This window comes from Carcharhinus amblyrhynchos, chromosome 13 (assembly GCF_965287045.1).
Source record: "Carcharhinus amblyrhynchos chromosome 13, sCarAmb.v2.hapA, whole genome shotgun sequence".
NCBI classification, from domain to species: Eukaryota; Metazoa; Chordata; class Chondrichthyes; order Carcharhiniformes; family Carcharhinidae; genus Carcharhinus; species Carcharhinus amblyrhynchos.
Genome location: NC_137336.1, coordinates 14,550,986 through 14,574,339, shown reverse-complemented (window position 1 = coordinate 14,574,339; position 23,354 = coordinate 14,550,986). Strand labels below are relative to the sequence as shown.

At 41.4% G+C, this 23,354-nt stretch overlaps 1 protein-coding gene across 3 annotated transcripts in view; it reads left to right on the top strand.

The window, feature by feature from the left end:
* Positions 1-23,354, top strand: part of rbm27 (RNA binding motif protein 27) — a 125,420-nt gene that overhangs the window by 77,502 nt on the left and 24,564 nt on the right. For all 3 annotated transcript variants that reach the window (XM_080201317.1, XM_080201316.1, XM_080201318.1), the window contains exons 18-19: positions 8,664-8,849; positions 19,057-19,140. In XM_080201317.1, coding sequence (XP_080057443.1) covers positions 8,664-8,849; positions 19,057-19,140 — 270 coding nt within the window. The remainder of the gene's footprint in view (positions 1-8,663; positions 8,850-19,056; positions 19,141-23,354) is intronic.

Genomic DNA, 23,354 nt, shown 5'->3' with positions numbered 1-23,354 from the left:
AAAACTTGAACTCTAACAATCCCAGTTGGTGTTACCTACTGGAGAAGTAGGTCCCAGAACGGAACCCTGGCTCGAAAGACTATAAACCTTTGTTTTAGAAAACTTGGAGGAACAAGACTGTCAATTAGCTTTTAACAACAAAAGAAATAAAATTTGGGTTGTATAACATTCCTTCAGTCACACTTATCTTCACAAGTATATGCAGATTTTAAGAATAACACAATGTATGACGTATGTCCTGCATTACAATGTTTTCAATAAAAGTATGGTCCCTGTAACTCAACAGGCTAACTGTGGTCAGGCAACATCCCACTCTGAAACCCAGTGACAGATGCTCAATCAGTTTGCTGTGGATTTCTTCTCAAATTCTTTCCAGATGATTGTCATGCAAATATTTCCAAACTCCACTCTCAGAGACGCGCTTAAAATTTTCTTTCATATAATGCTTTCCCTCAACTGTATAGCAAGAATCTGCTTCCAGATTTTCCAATTGTCCTTTCAGTAATCCTTTGTCTTGACAAGCAAAGTACATGCACAATTTTGTCAATCTCTCAGATACTCAGTCCCCCACCCAATACCATTGTTTCAAAGACTGAAAATGAAGATAACAAACCTTAGGATAGCTTCAGATTTATAGTTGTTCTCTCGCCAACCTCATCCATTCTGCTCTTCCTAGATCTGACTAACTTCAACAAAGAGTACCCTTTTCCAATTGCACTTTCTGTTTGTTCTTTTCTACTTCCATCTTCCTGGAAACTTCTTTTCGTTCCCTCATTTTGAGGATTGACTGCTTTTTAGTTTCTGGGACTTGCTTTCTTGCCATTACTCCATGGTACAGCTTTTCTGCATCTGGCAGAGCTGAGATCTGTTCACTCTCTGGCTTCCTCACTATGTGATGATGGTGGTGCAGTTGAGATGGACATATATGTGTCTGTGTGTTTATGGGGAATGTTTAAATATTCAGCTTTATTCTACAAGTAGTTGGTATGCCTGAAAGTAATGCAACTCAGATGCTGGAAGAGCAGGATAATTACTCATCTTAGCCTTGGTATGTTAAATAGAATAAATGGATTTCTGATAAGAGTGATTGACAGGGTCATGTGATGTTTTAATAGGTATATCTGGGTCTGTAGCAGAAAGAAAAAACTTTTGCAGAAAGCAGCTTAGTTTGCACCTGAAGCCTAGTTGAAGTTAGGATTTTTCAGACTTTTGGAACTCTTTTTTTTCCCTCCCTGAAAGCTTCAAGACTGTCTACACTCACTATCACAAGTATATTTATCATTGCTAACTGCATTTAAGGTAGCATTTAAGTCTGTACAAGCAATGTTTCTTATTTGGAATGGGAACAGTTATAAGCTGGAAAGTAAAGTTGCTTCCTTTCATTTTGAAATTTTGTTCAACTGTTCTTGCTGAAGCTGCTTAATATTTAAACGGTGTTATTAAATAAAGTTTGTTTTACTACAAAAGATTCTTAATTTATCAGTGAAATCATTCCTGGGAAGAAGTGCCCTTTCTTCAGATTTATATCAAAGTAGAAAAATTGTTGAGGTCTAATCTGGCTTCCTAATGTAACTTGGGTTTCTGATCCAGGACCATAGCAGTTCCACTGCCTTTGGATTTCAGTTAGAAAGTCAAATTTTTTTTCTTAAAGGTGGCCTCTGGTTGCTAAGCATCAACTCATTCTTTCTCCAAGCTTGTGTTTCGTTTTCTCATTGTAAACCCAGCACAGTTCAAACTGAAAATAAAAGCCAATCTTTGCAACCTCTTTTGTCTAACATGAATCTAACTTGGTGTACTCTTTCCTACACGGAAACAATAAATTAAATCCAATTAAATACCTTATTTCTGACATTCAGCAGTACAATTACAAGATATCTTAAAAAAAAACCTCTGCTTCCTGTTTTGTCATTTGAGACATGTGCTTGAATCTGACTTGAATAAGTGGAATAACTCCAAGCTCTCTAGCTATAAGATTTCTTTATGAATTTGGTTTGGATTGTCTGAATACAGCCCTGAAAAAGTTGCAGGTTTACAGCACAGGTTGATTGTCAGTGCTAAAATCAAAGAAAATGCTCATGTGGGATGAGAGCAGAATCATTGTGCCTTGAGATTACGATAAAGCAGATTAATGGACAGAATAGAGGCACCTTTCCTCTTCAGGTAATCTGCCCTACAGAGAGCTGACTTTTTCTGGAAAAGCAAAATATTGCATTCCATTATGGCTCATTGAAAAAATCACCCAAGATGAAAGAGCATCATCTGTTTCACATTAATATGAAACTACTTTTGCTTTTGAAAATCCAACCTTGTGTAACTTTAATGATTTACTTTTCCATATGTGAATTATCATTTAGAAAAATGCTGCTTATTACAAAATGGAACAAAACTTTAAATACTTCTGAAAGTTTCACATAATCGCTGTTACCGAGTGAATTCTAGGTTAAATGGATAAGAGCATAACTATAATTGTCACTTCAATGTTAAATTACAAGTATAGTGTCTCAAATCCAGTTATCTGAAAAGTTGACTTTTTTAAGCTGCCATTATGTGATTTGCCCTCCTCACTGAAAGCTTTGGTCTAACTGTGTGACTAAGTTCTATGTAGCTGCTCCGCTTCACCATGAACACTTAATTGAAGTGCAGCATTTACATGCATAAACAGAACTTCTGCCACATTTGCGGCAAAGTGGTACTGACAGATCTGAACAAGCTACAGTGAATTTTCTTGGCTTATCTTGCAGCATTGTTTTTATTTCTTTCAATCCTTACTTGAAAAACCTATCCTCAGCACTGTCCAATCCTGGCTCAAACTGCCGAACCTGAAAACCAAAATCTGAAATCTGGCATAGTCTCTGTCCTAAGGTTGCTGGTTTTGAGACTGTGTGTCTGTATGTGCTATTTACCAAACATGGGAGAAACAAAAGTAGGAAAAAGTAACAAACGTATGGCTTTTTAAAAAAGTCCTAAAATGTCATAAGTTTGCTGGTGTACTTTCAGTGAGCCAAGGCAAGAAAATTTCAGTTATCAGTACCAGTGATGTTACTCTTGGTAACTTGGAAGATTATGATCATGTTACTCTGCTGTTAAGATGAGATATTTCTGACCAGAATCCACTTCAAGACTACAAAGCTTGCTTCCAGCTGATAGACAAATTTTGCAGTTTCAGTTGAATACAATACAGTATGTGCCTCTTTTCAGTCAAGGTGGGAGTGAGTTTACTTCTTGAACCTCTGCAGTCCACATGGCGCTAGCTGTTATGAAGTTACAGCTCTCCATTTTTTGAAAAATTATTTTTTCATAATATTTAAAATTCTGAAATTTGAAATGACACTGCCTTAGAATCTTTTAAAGTTTATTTATTTATCACAAGTAAGGCTTATATTAACACTGCAATGAAGTTACTCTGAAATTCCCCTAGTTGCATACTTGGGCACCTGTTGGGGTCAGTGCACTGAACCAGCAAGTCTTTCAGAATGTGGGAGGAAACCAGAGCACCTGGAGGAAACCTGTGCAGACAAGGGGCGAACTCCATGCTGATAGTGACCCAAGATGGGAATCGAACCTGGGTCTCTGGCATTGTGAGGCAGCAGTGCTAGCCACTGTGTTGCTCTTGTGCCACCATGCTGTCCTTGCAAGGCCCCTTCTAAGGTGAAGGTGAAAAAGGCAAACAAGGATCACCAAAAAGGGTGTGTAGAGGGAGGCATTTCTCATCTTAGCTGACAGCTAAATCCCATCTCAATGTAGAAATGGCCTGAGTTCAAAAAAAGCTGACTCTGGGAGAGGGATGTGTTGTTTATTCCCTTTCAGGGTGCACAAGGAACTGGGATAAAAAGCCAAAATCAGACTTGTTCTGCATGGACTAGTGTGCTTATGTGTCAGTGTGCATGAGACACAGGAGTAAGAAGGAACTACAGTTGTTCATGTGTGCAAAAAAAAACAAGCAGGCAGAAAAGGATTTTTCTGTCTCTCTTGATAGAGAAAGTGCAGTAAAAGCCACAAACTAAACAAAATTGGGCAGCTTTTCAATCACCCTGCAGAATCCAGTGTTTCCAAACTAACTGCTAGCTTGTCAGAGTCAGCTCTACTAGAATCACTAAACTCCAATGGCCGCAACATCCTGCCATCTAAACTCATGGACAAGCCAAAGATTGTTTCCTTTTTTAAAAAAATTATCTGAACTTTTAACTTCTCATTCGATCAAAGCATGGATGTATGTGTGTTGTGTTCTATATTGTTTTTCTCAAGTTAGTTCCTTTAACTAGTTCCTTTAGAGTTTAGAAGAATGAGAGGAGATCTCATTGAGACGTATAAGATGATGAATGGGATGGATAGGATAGAGGTGGAAAGACTCTTCCCGCTCAAAAAAGACAATAGGACTAGGGGGCACAGCCTCAAGATAAAAGGGGGGCGGTTTAGAACGGAGTTGAGGAGGAACTTCTTCACTCAAAGGGTGGTGAATCTCTGGAATTCTCTGCCCGTTGAAGTGGTGGAGGCTGCCTCGCTAAATATTTTTAAGACGCGGGTTGATGGGTTTTTGATAGGAGAGGGGATTAAGGGTTATGGGGAGAGGGCGGGAAAGTGGAACTGAGCCACGACAGATCAGCCATGGTCTTGTTGAGTGGCGGGGCGGGCTCGAGGGGCTGGATGGCCTACTCCTGCTCCTATTTCTTATGTTCTTATGTTCTTAACTAATAAATTAACCCTTTGACTCAAGAAAGCCTGGTTAAATTGGCTCCTTTGAAAAAGTAAATACATTTGGACTAGGAGAAGGTATCCATGGGGGAAGGGATTCCTTTTAAATTAATCAAGCCAGATGATTCCACCTTACCCAACAATTGGGGCTCTGTTTGGGAAGTTTACAATTTAAGAGACTTTGCCCGGGGATCAGTCTAACAAGGCACACCCAGGGTTTGTCTCCAGTTCTTTTACCTATTATCTTAATCGAATTTTTGATCCTTGTACTACTGTAAACAGTTTCCTATTATTTCCTCAATCAAAATGTACAGGTTAGGTGGATTGACCATGGTAAATGCCTGGGGTTACAGGAATAGGGTGGTAGTGGGGAGGAGGGGTTGCTGGGTCAGATGTTCTTTTGGAGAAGCAGTGCAAACTTGATGGGCCGAATAGTCTCCTCCTGCAATTTAGGGATTCTGTGATTCTCCTTTTAATTTTCTCTGCTCCAAGAAGAGTAATTCTATCATCTTCAGTCTCTCTATGCCAATGTGTGACTATCCTTTTTAAGATTCTTGAAAAATTGCCTGTTTCTTTAAGACCTTGATATCCTTCCTAATGTGTGGTGACAACCTAGAGCCTAACCAATGATTTATAAAGATGAAAGCATAACCATCTATTTTGTATTGCAGGTAATTGCATGATTGTTCAAAGCCTTCTGCACTTGTTTGGTTATCCCAATGTCTTCTGTTCCTGCACCCTCTTTAAATTTAACTTGTATTGCCACTCCTTTTCTTCCTACTAAAATGCATTATCTTGCACTTCTCTGCAATAAATTGCATCTACTATGCCCAGCTGTCTATGTCCCCCTGAAGTCTATTACTATGTTCCTCACAGCTGATTATATTTCCAAGCTTTGTGACATCTGCAAGCTTTGAAGTTAAACCCCATGTACTCAAATTCAGGTCATTTAATAAGCATAAAAAGAGCAGTGGTCCCAGTATTGACTCCTGGGAAATACTACTTCAAGCTTCTCTCTGGTTTGGAAAACAGTCGTTTGTTACTAGTATCTGCTGTCTGTATTTTGTACCATATTTCTACAGTCCTTTTAATCCCACAGATTTTCAATTTTACTGATGAATTTATCATGTGAAACTTTATCAAGTGATTTTTGAAGGTCACATCAAAAACATTAACCATACTATCTTGTTAAACTTTGTGTTAATTCATCAAAGAACTCTGTCCCTTTAGTCAAATACTGTTTGCCTTTGGCAGGCTTGCAAGCTAGATTTTTTTTGAAGTGATAATCATTTCTCCCTCTGATTATTGTTTCTATAAATTTCACCACCACCAATGTTAGGCTGATGACTTACTTAACATTACTGTGTCTATCCTCTTTTCATTTTTTGAACATGGGTTTAATGCTCCAGTTCAATCCTCTGGCACCACTCCTATGTCTGAGGAGGATTTGAAGAGCCTCTGCTTTCTCCATCCTTCACCTCCTGATTCCCCAAAGTCTGTCTGCCTTTTATAAGACACAAAATTGCCTGAATGGCTGCATCTCCAACAACAACACGAGAAGCTTGACACCGCCCGGGTCAAAATAGCTCATTTGAATCTACAAACATTCACTTTGTCCACCACTGTCATACAGTGACACCTGTGTGTATCATCTACAATTTGCACTGAGGAACTCACCAAGCCTCCTTAGACAGCACCTTCCAAACCCATAACCACTACAATCTAGAAGGACAAGGGCAGCAGACACAATACTACTATCTGGAAGTTTTCCTCTAAGCTACTCCATCCTGACTTGGAAATATATTGCTGTTTTTTTCATTGTTGCTGGGTCAAAATCCTAAAACTCCCTCCTTCACAGCACTGTGCCCCATGGACTCCAGTGATCGAGAAAATAATTCAACACCACCACCACCACCTCAACAACAATTAGGGATGGCTAATAAATATAGTCATATGCTATAAGTGGTGGACTGGCCAGCTGAGCACAGGTTCCATGAAGGCATTAAAAACAACTTCCCGCAACGACCTTGAATTGAATTGAATCCTCCAAAGAATTCAAGAAGCAGTCTGAATGGGCAAATTAACAGGCTGCTAATAGCACCTTGTAAACTCTTGACATCAATCAGGAAGTAATTGTAACTTGTAAACTTGCCACTGTGGATCATAAACCCATTTGTGAAATTACTGGGTTTCTTTTATGAGAAAGTTGTTTGCGTCTGTAATAGAACAAGAAGGACATGTCAATTGCAAGACTTTTTCAGTGTATTGGTTAAGCTACTGTTGTGCTGTTCACAGTGAGTCAGAAGTTGTTGTTTTATTCCAAGTTGGACTATGATGATCAGTAAACCCTTGCTGTTTAAGCTTACCCCTCTCATTGTAGCTCTTCGTAACAATGGTGATGGAGTAAAAAGTGGCTGAATCAAAGCTGCAGATCCAAGACCTGTGAATAAAGGCGGCATAGAAAACCCTATTTTGGTGCCTTGAGGCCTGAAAGCAAATGTTGTAAAAGACATGGAGTTCAGGGCTTATGAATATCAATGATGATGGTACATGTACAATGTTCTGCACCGTTCATGAGTCATCAGATACTGAAGCAGTATGGAGTACTCTGCACTTTTTGGATAAGTGAAACTCCAACAATATTCACGAAAGTGGACATCATCCGAGATGAAGCAGCCAGTTGCTTGACACTCCATTCCTGGCACTTTTATTGGCTGTCAGTGAGCAGGGTTCCAGGAAGGCCCCAAACCTGGCTGCAGCCAGAGTTACTGCCACGAGAGTCTGGAGTTGTTTCAGGCAGATAGCCTAAGCAGGGGATAGGAACAGAAGGTTTGGCTCACTGACAAAGGCCAGCTTCAGTCTGTGTCCCATCATGAGAGTCCGGGAATCATTCAGGAATAATAAAAGGAATAGTCCATTCAGGCCCTTGAAGCTACCCACCATCCTAAATCAAAAATTGAGAAGGTGGCTGGCGATACTATTCCTGATGTGAAAAGCACATAATGTTTTAAAAAGGTGTTATTAGAAAGCACTTTAAACAAAGGATTACTGAACCATAAATAAACCCCACTGAAACGGTTGAAAGTAATGGTAGGAAGGGGAGGGGATGGGGAAAGTAAAGGGAAGCTGACAGGAGGTAAAATCTTCGGTGCAGACCTCCAACACTACCATCAGTCCCTTTCCCGCACATGGAAAACCTGCCAGGCTAATCTCTTGGTGTGTTTGTGTTTTCCTGACCCCATCGCCTAGTGGTGCCAAGATGAGGCCCTTAAGTGGAAATTAATTGTCCACTTAAGGGCCTCAATTGGTCCACTGGTGGATAGGCTATTCCACACCTCTGCTGCTGATGGTAAAATTGCATTGAGCAAGGTGGTAAGTAGGTGGCAGGCAATGAGCAGCTTTTTTTTTTAACTGGTCTGTCATTGGCTGTAATGTATCACTACCAAGTACTGCGTCTGTGCATATAAATGTGCCAAGTGTGACAGCATCGTGCTAGTACTAAATTCAGCCATGTGTTAGTTGACCCAGCAAGATGTACCGGTATGAGCTTCCCAGCAATGTCCTACTACTGCTGTAATATTTGAATAAAGATTGCAATTATAATTTACCAGTTCCATTTAAATGATTGGTGAGATTATCTTTGAAGGGTAGCAGAGACCTCCAAAGGAAAAAGCTGTTGTATGGAGAAATTTCTAGCCGTCAGTTCTCATCTGAGTAAAGAAATTAAAACATTAGCAACCAAAGATGTTTGGAGAGTTTGATTTGTTGAATTTAATTATTGGTAATTTTACTGTTTCTCGTGCTTCATCGATTTGATTTAGTTTGCCCTTCATTAAAATTTTATTTATCTGTATTTTTCCAAGTCTTATACTGTACCGAATTGTATATACCATATTTGATTTTGTTATAAGAAGGTGCAGTATGCTTTTGCATTACAAATGGACATTATCAAAGCCGTTATCTGTTTCCAGGCTGCACGATTGGGCATTCTTCCTGGAGGACGTGGTAAAACCATGCAGACACGAGGGCGCGGTCGAGGCAGGAGTGTGAGAGGAAGAGGCGCACAGATGCATATGGTGGTTGATCACAGGCCCAAAACACTAACGGTGTTTGGCTTCACAGAGGAAGAAAAGGATGAATTAATGCCACATTTTTCTGTAAGTCCAGACTTAAAATTACATTCAGCATTCAAATTTAAGTAATCTAATTGGCAAAAAGATTGTAGATCTTTTTGGTTTTGTTCATCTCCCAATATTAGCAACATCTTATGGTCCACATGCCCATCCTTTAGGCCCTGCTGTTTAACTAACATTTAGGGGACATAACCAAAAATTTAGGCTAGTAATTTTACCGTACACATGAAATACTGCTCACTGGGATTGAAAATAATAGGGATAGGGAATAATCTTATGTAGTTTATTTTGGAGAAAGTACTTGGATATATCCAGCCTGTTCCTATTTCTCAATCTCTTTTGTATTATTTAACATTGCTGACTTCGCTGGTGTCCCGTTATCTGACTGCGCTGCAGTCAGTATACATGGAATACACATTTCCCACTCTCCTAGAGTAATTGTGGAGGTTGGCCCATTCATCTGTGAACTACCTGCGGCTCCAAACTAAATTTCAAATAACGTAGTTGCCCCTGCTACGCTCAGTTTTGGTGCAAAAGATCCATCTTATTGACGTGACCCATTAGGAATTAGTGTGGTAGATGACAGACTTCATCTCAATAAGGAATCAGATGTGTGTGTATATCTGGGATTGAACAAGCAGCTGATCATAAAGAGTGCTTTAGTCTCAAGCTTCAAATACATGAGATGTCCAATTGGATAGGTCCTTTCCCTTTTTTTCACTGGACTAAATGCGATCCTTTGTTTTTTTTTTGAACGAAAAGCTCAATTGCCACTTTCGTTAAAAATACCTACTCCAACCAAGGTGGAAAGAAGATTAATGCTGTTCTGGGGCAATTTTGTTAAACAATTACCCCTTCAAGACCAGTGTCTCCAGCTCCATTAGAATACTTAAAAACCATGCACAGCAATTTGGTGGTCCTGGAGAAGAAAATTGAGTCAATTAAGTGCCTTGGCAGATGGGTGGATTTTTATATCTGCATTATTGTCTAATCCATTTTATTATTGAAAATTTCAAGGTGCACTTTGTCATGGGACAAGAATCCAGGTCTCTAAAAATGTCACAGGGCTTTTTGAGATTTTTTGGCCTGCTCATTGTATCTCTTACAAAATTGCTAATAATGAAGCAACTTCAACTAATACCATTGGATACAGACTATAAGATCTACCTCGTAGCATTACACCAGTATTTATGGTAACTTGGAAACTACCAGTGTCAATAGGTGGCCTTGCTGTTGGAACAGGCTAGGGAAATTGATTAATTCTTGTTCCTCTTTCACTTCTGTCCCAATCCAAGGGTAATGAGATTAGTTATGGCACTTAGACGGCTATCTCAGCTTGAATCATTCAATTAATACATATGAAAGATGGTGAATCTAGGTTCATCCTAGTCTGGGTGATTCCAGATTTTGCAAGATATGCCTTTACTGATAGTCCTTGCATTTATCTTCCAATGTAGTCTTCATTTAAATTTTGGTTAGGATTTAGGGGAATTTTTTTTTAAATTTATGTGATGCATGTCATGTTTCTTTGAAAGAACCAAAGGATTCAACATCAAATATTTTAGAATTGCAGTAATCAATTGTTGTGCAAGGAAACATGACAGCTATTTTGTGCTTAGCAAAAATTTAACAAACTGCATCGATTTAATTAATCAATTATTTAAGATGTTTATGGTGGTGTTTTTTTAAATTTAGAATTCAGTGAAGGTGAAATTTAGGCCAAGTCAGTGAGTACAAAAAAATGTCAGCAGGTGGAATTTTACCCCGTATATGCTTGGGATATATTTTAAATTGAGATTGCTCTTCAGGAAAATTTGTTTTAATTCTTTTCTTTCTTTGGATATAGACATTGTTGGCATGGCTGGCATTTATTGCCTATTATAACTTCCCTTAAGAAGGCTGCCTCCTTAAACTTTTGTAATCTTTGATAAAGCATTCTCTCATAATCCTGTTAGCTGGAGAGTTCCAAGATTTTGACCCATTAACTATGAAAGAATGGTGATTGTAGTCTAAGAAGCAGTCCATGTCAAAATGCAGTAAGACCTGGATAATATCCAGACTTGAGCTGACAAATGGCAAGTATCATTCATGCCACAAAAGTGCTGGGCAGTGACTATATTCAACAAGAACATAAGAACATAAGAAATAGGAGCAGGAGTAGGCCATCCAGCCCTTCGAGCCTGCCCCGCCATTCAATAAGATCATGGCTGATCTGTCGCTGCTCAGTTCCACTTTCCCGCCCTCTCCCCATAACCCTTAATCCCCTCTCCTATCAAAAACCCATCAACCCGCGTCTTAAAAATATTTAGCAAGGCAGCCTCCACCACTTCAACGGGCAGACAATTCCAGAGATTCACCACCCTTTGAGTGAAGAAGTTCCTCCTCAACTCCGTTCTAAACCGCCCCCCTTTTATCTTGAGGCTGTGCCCCCTAGTCCTATTGTCTTTTTTGAGCGGGAAGAGCCTTTCCACCTCTATCCTATCCATCCCATTCATCATCTTATACGTCTCAATGAGATCTCCTCTCATTCTTCTAAACTGTAACGAGTACAAGCCCCGTTTATTCAGCCTCTCCTCATAGCTCAACCCCCTCAACTCCGGTATCAGCCTAGTAAACCTCCTCTGCACTCCCTCCAAGGCCAAAATATCTTTGCACAGGTGCGGCGCCCAAAAATGCACACAGTACTCCAGTTGCGGCCTCACCAATGCCTTATACAGCTGCAGCAAGACCTCCCTACTTTTATATTCAATCCCCTTCGCTATGAAGGCCAGCATCCCATTCGCCTTCCTGACCACCTGTTGCACCTGCAAGCTGGGTTTTTGCGACTCATGCACAAGGACCCCGAGGTCCCTCTGCACCGTCGCCTGCTGCAGTTTTTCGCCCCGTAAGTAATAGTCCTTCCTACCATTCTTCCTACCAAAGTGGACCACCTCACACTTGCCAACATTAAATTCCATTTGCCATTTCCTGGCCCATTCGCCCAGCCTATCTAGATCCTTCTGCAGACTCTCCACACCCTCCGCACAATTTGCCGTTCCCCCAATCTTGGTGTCATCAGCAAATTTCGACACTCTACACTCGGTTCCCTCCTCCAGATCATCTATATAAATGGTAAATAGCTGAGGCCCCAGCACCGACCCCTGGGGCACTCCACCAGTCACCATCCGCCAATCCGAATAGCACCCGTTGACCCCCACTCTCTGCCTCCTATTTGACAACCAATCCTCTATCCACGCTAACACCCTACCCCCAACTCCATGTCCCTCGACCTTCTTCAATAACCTCTTGCGAGGCACTTTGTCAAACGCCTTCTGAAAATCTAGAAAGACCACATCCATTGGCTCTCCTCTATCCACTGCCCTAGACACATCCTCATAGAACTCCAGTAAATTTGTCAGACACGACTTCCCTTTAATGAAACCGTGCTGCGTCTGCTCTATCAAGCAATTCCCTTCAAGATGCCTCGCAATTTCCTCCTTAATGACAGATTCTAACATTTTACCTACCACAGACGTTAAACTAACCGGCCTATAATTCCCCGCCTTTTGCCTGGCACCCTTCTTAAACAACGGCGTAACATTAGCCGTTTTCCAATCATCCAGCACTTCCCCGGAATCCAGCGACGTTTGGAAAATAACCACCAAGGCATCCACTATCACCTCCGCCATTTCTTTCAGAACCCTCGGATGCATTCCATCCGGTCCTGGGGACTTGTCCACAATCAGCCCCTCCAGTCTGTCGAGCACCGCCTTTCTAGTAACAGTAATGTCATTAAGACCCTCCAGTCCTACCACCTTTCCATCACTAACACCCGGCAAATTATTCACGTCCTCCTCCGTGAAGACAGAAACAAAAAAGTTATTCAAGACCTTAGCCATATCCCCATCCCCTACCACTAGGTCCCCTTTCTCATCCTCTAAAGGACCAACATTCACCCTAGCCAGCCTCTTCCTTTTTATATATTTATAAAAACTCTTGCTATCCTTTTTTATATTAAGCGCTAGCCCAGCTTCATAGTTTCTCCTACCCTTCCTTATCAACTTCTTTGTCAATCTTTGTTGACATTTAAACCTCTCCCAATCCTCTTCTCGCCCACTACTCTTAGCTACTCTAAATTCCTCCGCTTTTAGTTTAACACTTTCCTTCACCTCCTTCGTTATCCACGGCTTATTACCTCTCCTCCTACTATCCTTTTTGACCATTGGAATAAATTTCCGTTGAGCACCAAGAAAGATCTCCTTAAAGATCCTCCACTGCTCCTCAACAGACCCTCCCTCCAACGCGCTCTCCCAGTCCACATTCGCCAATTCTTCTCTCATCCTACCGTATTCCCCTCTATTCAAACAAAGGACGCGTGTCCGGGAACCCACTTTCTCCTCCTCCATCTGCACCAGAAACTCCACCATACAATGATCACTCTCTCCAAGAGGATCCTTCACCACAAGGTCCCTAATTCTACCCGCTTCATTACATAGCACCAGATCCAAGATAGCTCGCTCCCTCGTCGGCTCCAACACACATTGTTCGAGGAAACTATCCCGGCAGCATTCCAAGAACTCTTCCTCGAGCCCCCCACGTCCAACATGGGTCGACCAATCAATATGCAGATTGAAATCCCCCATAACTACGGCCGTCCCATTCCTGCACGCCGCACTTATTTGCGCGTTAACAGCCCGCCCCATCTCCAGATCATTATTCGGGGGCCTATAGACGACACCCACCAGCGTCTTCCTCCCTTTGCTGTTCCTAATCTCCACCCACAACGATTCCACCCTCTGCTCCTTGGCTCCAATATCATCCCTTGCTACCACCGTGATGCTATCCTTAATCAGCAGAGCTACGCCCCCCCCTTTTCCCTCCTGCCTATCCTTCCTAAACACTTGATAGCCCTGTACATTCAGTTCCCATTCCCTGTCACCCTGCAGCCACGTCTCTGTAATGGCCACCAGATCGTATCCATTTGTGTCGATCTGCGCCATCAGCTCATCCACTTTATTCCGAATGCTTCGTGCATTCAGATAAAGTGCTTTCATCCCAGCCTTCACCTGGACCCTATTTGCCGCAACGCCACCAACTATACTCACGCCCCCTACTCCCTCTATTATTGGGACATCCTCGGCCTCTTCCCTTACATGTACACTCCTTAACTTTAGACCTCGTAAGGTCACCTACCCTCGCACCCTCCCCCCCCCCCCCAATTAGTTTAAAGCCCTGTCTACAGTCCTCTTTACTCGATTCGCCAGCACTCTGGTCCCAGCAAGGTTCAGACTAACCCCATCCCGCCCGAACAGGTCCCACCTACCCCAATACTGGTGCCAATGCCCCATAAATTCAAACCCATTCCTCCCACACCAATCCCTGAGCCACCCATTCACTTCCTTAATCCTGTCAACCCTACGCCCATCTGCACACGGTTCAGGCAGTAGCCCAGAGATAACCACCTTGTCGGTTAGACAAGAGCAGATCTGACCATTCTCTCCTGATATTCAATGCTTTACGATCACTGAATTCCCAGCTATCAACATCCTTGGCTTTACCATTGACTGGGAACTAACTGGACTAGCCATTTAAGAACGGTATGTACCAGAGAAGGTCAAAGGCTATGAATCCTGTGATGAGTATCTCACCTTGTGACCTTCCTTAAGCCTGTTCACCACCTACAAGCACAAGTCAGGAGTGTAATGGGATGTTCTTCACTTGCTTCAATGAGTGCAGCTCCAATAGCACTGGAAGCTTGACATTATCCAGCACAAAGCTGACCGCTTGATTGCTACCCCTTCCATAAGTATTAAATCCCTCCACCACTGATGAATAGTGGAAACTGTGTGTGCCATCTACAAATTTACTGCCGGAATTCACCAAGGTTCTTTAGGCAGTATATTCCAAATCCATAGCCTCTTCATCTAGAAGGACAAAAACAGCCGATACCTGTGAACACCGTCACCTGAAGGTTCTCCTCAAAAACGCTTGCCATCCTGACTTGGAGATATATCGCCATTCCTTCACTGTCACTGGATCAAAAGCCTGCAACATCCTCTTGAACAGCATTGCAAGTATACCTCCATCATAGGGGCTGCTTTGCTTCAAGAAGGCAGCTCACTACCACCTTCTCCAGGGTTACTGGGGATGGGTAATAAATGCAGATCTAGCTAGCAATGCCCATATTCCATGAATGAATTTAAAAAAATAGGATGACATGGAACTTGGTGGTGGTGTTCCCATGCACCTGCTTCTGTTGTCCTTCTGGGTGATGGAGGTTGTATGTTTGGCTGGAGAAGCCTTGGCAAGTTGCTGTGATGGTTACTGTAGACAAAGTGTGCTGATATGGATGGAGTAGATGTGTACACTATTGGATAATGTGCCAATGAAACAATTGTTTTGTCCTAGAGGGTGTTGAATTTCGTAATGTTGTGGCTGCACTCATCCAGGAAACTGGAGAGCATTCATTCACACTCCTAACTTGTGGCTTGTAGTTAGTGAAAGATTTTGGGTAGTGGAAAGGTGAGCCACTTGCCACAGAATACTCAATCTTGGAGCTGTTTCAGTGACTCTAGGATTTACGTGGCAGATGGTCAAGTTTCTGGTCAGTGGTAGTGATAATCCTTTGAATGTCAAAAGAAAAGTGAGCAGATTCTCTATAGTTGTGAATATTGTCCATGTCTTGCTGAATGTGGCTAGGAACTACTTCAGTAATGACCTGCCCTCTTGTCAGATAATGAAGCAACTGAAAACAGTGGGACATGACCCTGAGGAAATCTTGCAGTCATGTCATACAGCCAAGATGGTTAGTCTCCAAAAGTCATCTTTCCTTGTGGCAGGTGTGTGGCACCAGCCGTTGGAGAGTTAATTTATTCATTTAGAGGATGTGGCCATTGCTGGCTAAGCTATCATTTATTTCCCATCACAAAATGCCCTTGAGAAGATGGTGGTGAGCTGCCCCCAATCCCCTTTGACTCATTGCCACACTTGGTTGAAAAATACCTCCATGTCACGGGTAGTCAATCTCACTTTACTTCAAGAGTTCAGCTTGTGTTTGAACCAAAGCTGGAATGAAGTTTGGAGCTGAGGTGTCCTAACAGAACATAAACTGAACACTTGATATAATATTAAAAACAGTGGATGCTGGAAATCTAAAACTAAAAACGGAAAATGCTGGCTACACTGAGAGTCATTCAACAACAGTGGAGAGAAAACTATTTAATCAGAACAAGAAAAACTTAGAAGTATAATAGGTTTTAAGCAAGCACAAAGGTAGGAGGAGGCTGGAATTAGGAAAACAACAAAAGAGAAGATCTCCATTGGGCTAGGAGAGATCAAATGACAGAAGGATTGATGATGCAAGGCAAAAAGCTGTGATAATGGGTCAGGTAAAGAAACAAAAAGCGGAGGTGTAAATACAAATTACATGAATCATTACCAATGGTAGCCATCTGAAAAAATGGGAGCAAAGATTATGATCTGAAATTGTTCAACTTGCTGTTGAGTTCGTAGAATCCCTGCAGAAGGGGCCATTCATTGAGTGCACCAATTCCGACAGTATCTTACCCAGGCCCACCCTGCTCTTTATTTCATAATCCCAATATTTACTCTGCTAATGCCCTTAATTTACATATTTTGGGACAGTAAGGGCAATTTAGCATGGCTAATCCCCCCTCACCTGCACAACTTTGGATTGTGGGAGGAAACCAGAGCACCCAGAGGAAACCGTTACAGACCCATATAGGAGAATGTGCAAATTCCATGCAGATCCAAAGCTGAAACTTGGGTCCCTGATACTGTGAGGCACAGAGGTCCTATTGACACTGCGTTAAGAACTAAAATGACAAGCAACTGAAAGTTCGGGTCCATGCTTCCACAGAATGGTCACTTATTCTTCAATTAGTCTCACCGATTTGGAGGAGACTGCATTTTGAGTGGTGAATGTGGCATACTAACTTGAAAGTAGTGCAAGTAAATTGCTCTTTCACCTGGATGATCAGCAGAGAGATGGTAAAGGGGCAGGTGTTGCATCCTCTGTGCTGCTATGGTAATGTGCTGTGTGAGGGGATGGGGTGACTGAGGAGTGGACCAGGGTGTTGTGAAGGGAATGGTCCTTTTCAGAATTCTGAAATAGAGGGAAAGATGTGTTTTGTAGTGGTATCTTGTTGGAGGTGGCAGAAATGTTGGAGGATGATTGGTTGAGTGTGGAGGTTGATCATGCAAAGTTGAAGACGTGATGATTTTGTGAGGGAGAGAAAGGGACGAGAGCAGAAGTGCTGGAAAAGGAACGGCCATGCACGAGGTTCCTGTCAACCAAAATAGAGGGGAATCCTCTGAGGGGGAGAAAAAAAGCATTTATAATCAGATCATTGCTGAATGAATGTCACCTGACTACACTGTTGATGACTCTTCACCATTCTGGTTAAGTTGGGTTTGTTTTGCATTTTGTGGAAGCATGTTGACTTTTTCCCAGATGTCAGTATTGTAGCTGTACTGAAATATCTTATAGGAGGGAGACAAATATTTGTTTCTTAGAACAGAGTTAAAGAAATGTTGTCACAATAGGATCCATTTCAAAATCATGCGATTTAAAATTTTCATTCAATTTAATATCTTTTATTCTCTGTGATCAATTTTTATAGCTTTTTGCTTTAATGTCGCTATGTCAGTGCTGATATCCCGTAGGGAGAAGTTGTCATTGAGGAATTAGTGAGCTAAACAGTGCAAGTGATCTGATTAGTGCCGGGGGGAATGGTTATTAACCCAGCTATGGTTTAGTTTCAGCTGTGTTTAATTCCATTCTATCAAGTAGGGTTCTATAATTCTGCCAATCAACATCTCCCTGTGGGAATGCCAACGTTAGCTACTAAATATTTTAATGAAACTAAGAAAATAATTAACATCCAAAATAAAAAGGCTGAGTGGAAATATTACCATTGATTTTAAACTATTGGCTGTTTGAAATGATACCAAGACTCCCTCTTTTAGAACATTTCATAGAGTAAGTGCTGCATTCAAAATACAATTTAGATTTGGTTCCCTGAGATCAGCACGTATTGACCAGCTGGACTGCAAAGTTACATAGCTTTAGGTCCATCTTTGTCCTTGTATTATTCAGACTCCTGCCTGTCCCGGACGACAAACATTTATGCACTCGGATGTTTAAGCTAAGGAATCGTATTTCAACACTTCCCCCTTTTTTGTTTTTCTGATGTTAAGACCCAGGCCAGAAGCTCCAAGGTGTTTTGTGAATGTAACCTAGACCCTAAGTTTTACATTTGATTTTGGCATGGGTGAGAATAAGATGTTTCACTCCAAGTATGATTCAAATGACCCATTAGGAAGCTTTTATCAAACAGTTTACTTAAGAACTCGGGTGGAATATAACAAAAACAATTAGCATAACTTTTACCATTACAAGTCTTAAAACACGACACAGTATGTTTCTTATCAGCTATCTATATGTTGTTACAATTTAAAGCGATATCCTATAGACATGCACCCTTCAGAATTAGCACAAAAACAAGTATGCTCATGTGATGCTGGATTTTCAGCTTTTTAACACTGCTGAACAGAAGTCCAGTTTTCAGGGAAGGATATATTCTCAAAATGGCAAAACCTTAGCGAAGCAAACTCAGCCCTTGGCAGTTCCAGTCTCCAGACCCCAGAGACAGAGAGAGGATAAAGAGAAAGACTTCTGTCTCTTATCTCAAAAGCAGCATCTAAGCTCGAATACTCTGTGAAAAAGCCCAGTTTCCCAGTCACAAGATCATGCCAATCATTCCAATGAAGCCCCATGCTACAAAATCCCAGGGGAGAACAGCATTAGAACAGATGCTGCGCAAGAACGTGGCTCAAGTATGTTTCTTGAAAGCACGGTATTATCACACTAATCAGAGAATGGAAATCTGGATTTATTTTGGGTTTCATTGAACTTTGATTCTCCACCCCAACACCTTTTAAAATAATTTAGTAAGTTACATTTCTCTGTTCAGCTCTGGCTACCTGTGTGCTGCTCTGCGCTCACACAGACTCACACACACACCCCTCCGGCAATATGTATGCTGATACACAGAAGTGCTGAAGTAACAGAGAACAATAAAAGTTCAGGTGAAATCAATGTTGATGTTTCCAAAGCCAGTCTATGATGTGTTTATTTCATTATTTGGAGGCAATAAATTGATTCATCGGTTTTTAGACAAAGTGAGTTTTCTTTAAAATCTGACTGTTGTATTTTATTTGGTTTCTCTAGAAGTTTGGAGAAGTGGAGGAATTTCAAGAGGATACTCCTTTAAATATTAGAGTTGCATTCAAATCAAGAATTGAAGCAGAAAATGTAAGTAGATAGAATTTATTTATTTGTTCTCAGGATGTGAATGCGGCTGGCAAGGCCAGCTAGTATTTCCCATCTGTAATTGCCCTCAAGAATGTGGTGGTCAGCTGCCTCCTTGAACCACTGCAGTCCATGTGGTGTAGCTATGTCCACAGAGCTTTTAGGGACTGAATTTCAGGATACTGAACTAGGGACAGGAAAAGAACTGCAACATAGTTTGAAAGTTTGGGGGAGACGCATGGCTTAGAGGAGAACTTACAGGCGGTGGTAACCCCATGCATCTTGAGCCTTGTCCTTCTCGTTGGTGGAGGTTTCAAGTTTAGCAGGTGCTGTCAAAGGATGTTGTTGCTGTAATGATTTTTTTTTAGGTGTTGCACACTGCTGTTGCTTTGCAGTAGTGATGCAGAAGTGAATATTTATGGTGATGGAGGGGGCATCAATCAAGGAAGCTACTTTGTTCTGGGTGGTGTTGAGTGTTGTTAGAGCTGCACTAATTCAGGCAAGTGAAGTGTATTCCATCATCCTTCTGACTTGTGCCTTGTAGATGTTGAACATGCTGTGGAGAGTCAGTAATTGAGCTACCTGTTGCTAATTCCCAGCCTTTTACTTGCTTTTGTAGTCACAGTGTTTAAAGTGGCTGATCCAGTTAAGTTTCTGGTCAATTGTGACCTCAAGTGTATTGATGATGGGGGATTCAGTAACAGAAATGTCTTTTGAATTTCAAGGGGAAATAGTTTGATGGTTGGTCTCCAACAACCACAACCATCTTCCGTTTTTCTAGGTTTTGCTCCAACCAGTAGAGAGTTTGCCACCTGATTTTTTTTTTCCCATAAATTTCAATTTTGCTAGAGTTTCCTAATGCCATAGTCATTGTCTAGATGTCAAGGGAAGTCACTCTAACGTCGCTGCTGAAATGTAGTTCTTGCTTATGTTTAGACCAAGGCTGGAGTGGAGTGCCTCTGTAGAATACACACTGAGCATTGCTGAGCAGGTTGTTGTTGAGTTGCATGACAGCACTGTCAATGACATCAATGACTGAGAGTAGGTTGATCTGGTGATATTTGGACAGATTGGATTTGTCCTGCCTTTTTTGTGGACAGGACAGACTTGGGTGATTTTCAACATTATCGGAACGTTGCAGTCTTTGTAGCTGAAGAGAACAGCTTGACCAAGGCTGTGGCTAGTTTTGGAGGACAAGTTTGCAGACCACAACTAAAATGTGGGGGCCCATAGCTTTAGTAGTATCCAGTACATTCAGTCATTTCTTGATACTACATGGGAGTAAATCAATTTGTCTGAAAACTGGCATGATAATGTGGGAGATATTGGAAGGAGGCAGAGATGGATCATTAACTCTGTACTTCTGGCTGAAGATGGTTGCAAACGCCTTGTCTTTTGCACTGATGGGCAGGGTGACCCCGTTATTGAGGAATGGGTTTTTTTTTGTTTTGAAGATCGCTGCTCTTGGTAGTTGTTTAATTGTCCAAAGCCATTCATTATACCTGGACTACAGAGCTTTGATTTGATCTGTTGATTGTGGGATTGCTTAGCTCTGTCAGTCACGTGCTGCTTCCACTATTTGGTTATGTATCAAACTGAGTTGGGGAACTTCAAAATTATGCATTGCTAGACCATGCAAATCAGTGAGCACAGGATTGACCAGCTCAAGGAACTAGCAGCAAGTTGGGGCACATGAGAGGACTTTTAGATGAGCTCAAGATCAGTGAGGGCAACAATTTAAAGAGAATGGCAAAAGAAGGATGATGTGAGGAAAAATGTTTTTATGCTGTGAGTGATTAAGATTTGAAATTCACTACCTGAGGGTATGGTAGAGGCAGATTAATTCGAGACTTTTGAATGAGAATTGGTTAATTACCTGAAGAGAAAACACTAGCAGGGTTATGGCAAAAAGGCAAGGGAATGGGGTCAGCTATTGAGACAGCCAGCATGGACATAGCAGGCTGTATGAATTCTTCCTTTGTTGTAATCATTTCTATAATCCTAAAACAGCATAGGCTCTGAATTTATAAGGAGAACATGCCTTGTTTATCTCGTCTATGCATTCAACTAAAGTATTTTGTCCTTTATACTATTCTAGTAAATTTTCTCTGTGCCGTAAGGCGTCAATTTGGTTATATATAACATCATCTTGTCTATGGGGGCACAAGTTCAAGACATAGGGAAAGGTTCAGTGGAGCTGTGTGGGGGAATTTTTTTATGATGTGGGTATGCCGGCGTTGGACTGGCGTAAACACAGTAAAAAATCTGACAACACCAGGTTTTAGTCCAACCGATTTATTTGATAATACTCACAAGCTTTCGAGGTTTCCCTCTTCGTCAGGTGAATGGAGAGTTCTGGCCAGGCCAGAACTCTCCATTCACCTGACGAAGAGGGAAACCTCGAAAGCTTGTGAGTATTATCAAATAAATCGGTTGGACTAAAACCTGGTGTTGTCAGACTTTTTACGGAATTTTTTTACACAGAGCATGGTGGGGACCTGGAATGCACTGCAAATGAGATGGTTGGGGCAGTTACGTTAGCCACATTTAAGACTTATCTTGATAGGCATATGAACAGAGATTAGAGGGATCTAAGCGGTTGGTTTCGATAGGTAAACGTGATCAGTGCAGGATTGGAGGGCCAACGAGCCTGTGCTGTATTGTTCTTTGTTCAAGACACTTTTTAAAACCCATCTCTCTGACTAAGCTTTTCTGACCTAATATCTCCTTATGTGAGCTGGCAACGTACTTTTGTTTTCTATTGCTCCTGTGAAATGCTTTAGCATGTTGATTTGATTAATTATTGTCACATGTTTTATTATACATAGTATTGTAGTTTCTTGCACGCTATACAGATAAAAGCGTACTGTACAAAGAGAAGGAAAGGGGAGTGCAGAATGTAGTGTTACAGTCATAGCTAGGGTGTAGAGAAAGATCAACTTATTGTGAAGTAGATCCATTCAAAAGTCTGATGGCAGCAGGGAAGAAGCTCTTCCTACAGCTTCTGTTTCATGTTTGAAACAAATGAAATATAATGTTTCATTAAGTTAAAGCTAAGTAAGTGTAACTTGTAGTAGCCTGCTGAACTTGTGTGTATAATTTAATGCCAGTTCTGGTGACTCTCTCCTTCACCTTCTGAAAATCCAATATATTCTTTGTGAGGTGTGGTTTCCAGAACTGAAAGCTCAAATGTCATATAACTGTAATGTAGCTTGCACTCTTGTTGTTGTATTTAATCCCTCTTACTGTGTGCAGTTTTGATCGCCGCACTTGCGCAAGGATATTTTAGCCTTGGAGGGAGTGCAGAGGAGGTTTACTAGGCTGATACTGGAGTTGAGGGGGTTGAACTATGAGGAGAGGCTGAATAAACTAGGCTTGTACTCACTAGAGTTTAGAAGAATGAGGGGAGATCTCATTGAGACAAATAAGATGATGAATGGGATGGATAGGATAGAGGTGGAGAGGCTCTTCCCGCTCAGAAAGGACAGTAGGACTAGAGGGCACAGCCTCAAGATAAAGGGGGGGCAGTTTAGAACGGAGTTGAGGAGGAACTTCTTCACTCAAAGGGTGGTGAATCTCTGGAATTCTCTGCCTGTTGAAGTGGTGGAGGCTGCCTCGCTAGATATATTTAAGACGTGGGTTGATAGGTTTTTGATAAGAGAGGGGATTAAGGGTTATGGGGAGAGGGCGGGAATGTGGAACTGAGCCACGATAGATCAGCCATGATCTTATTGAATGGCGGGGCAGGCTCGAGGGGCTAGATGGCCTACTCCTGCTCCTATTTCTTATGTTCTTTAGATAAAGGCTAATATTCCTTTTTAAAACTAAATTTGAAACTAAATTTTGAAACCAAATTTCACCTGTTCATTAGCTTTGTGCTTTCTGTTCTCTGACCCTTCAATCTCGCCATCATTCCTCAGTTCGTTGCTTGATATAATTTCTAAGAAGCTATGATATAAGGAATAATTCAAAGTCACTTGTTGGTAAATATTTGTTTGAGATTCACTTATTTGGGCATGTGCACTGCTTTGCATTTTGGTACTTCATCACAAGTTAAAGTGGCTCTATCACTGACACTGGTAGAGACGTTTTATACTGAGATGTTTTTATTTGGTAATATTTTAGAATTATTAAGAAAACAATGTGAGATTGAAAAATTTGCTCCAAATGGATTTTTACATTTATATCATCAATTGCACTCTGTGATTGGGTTTTCT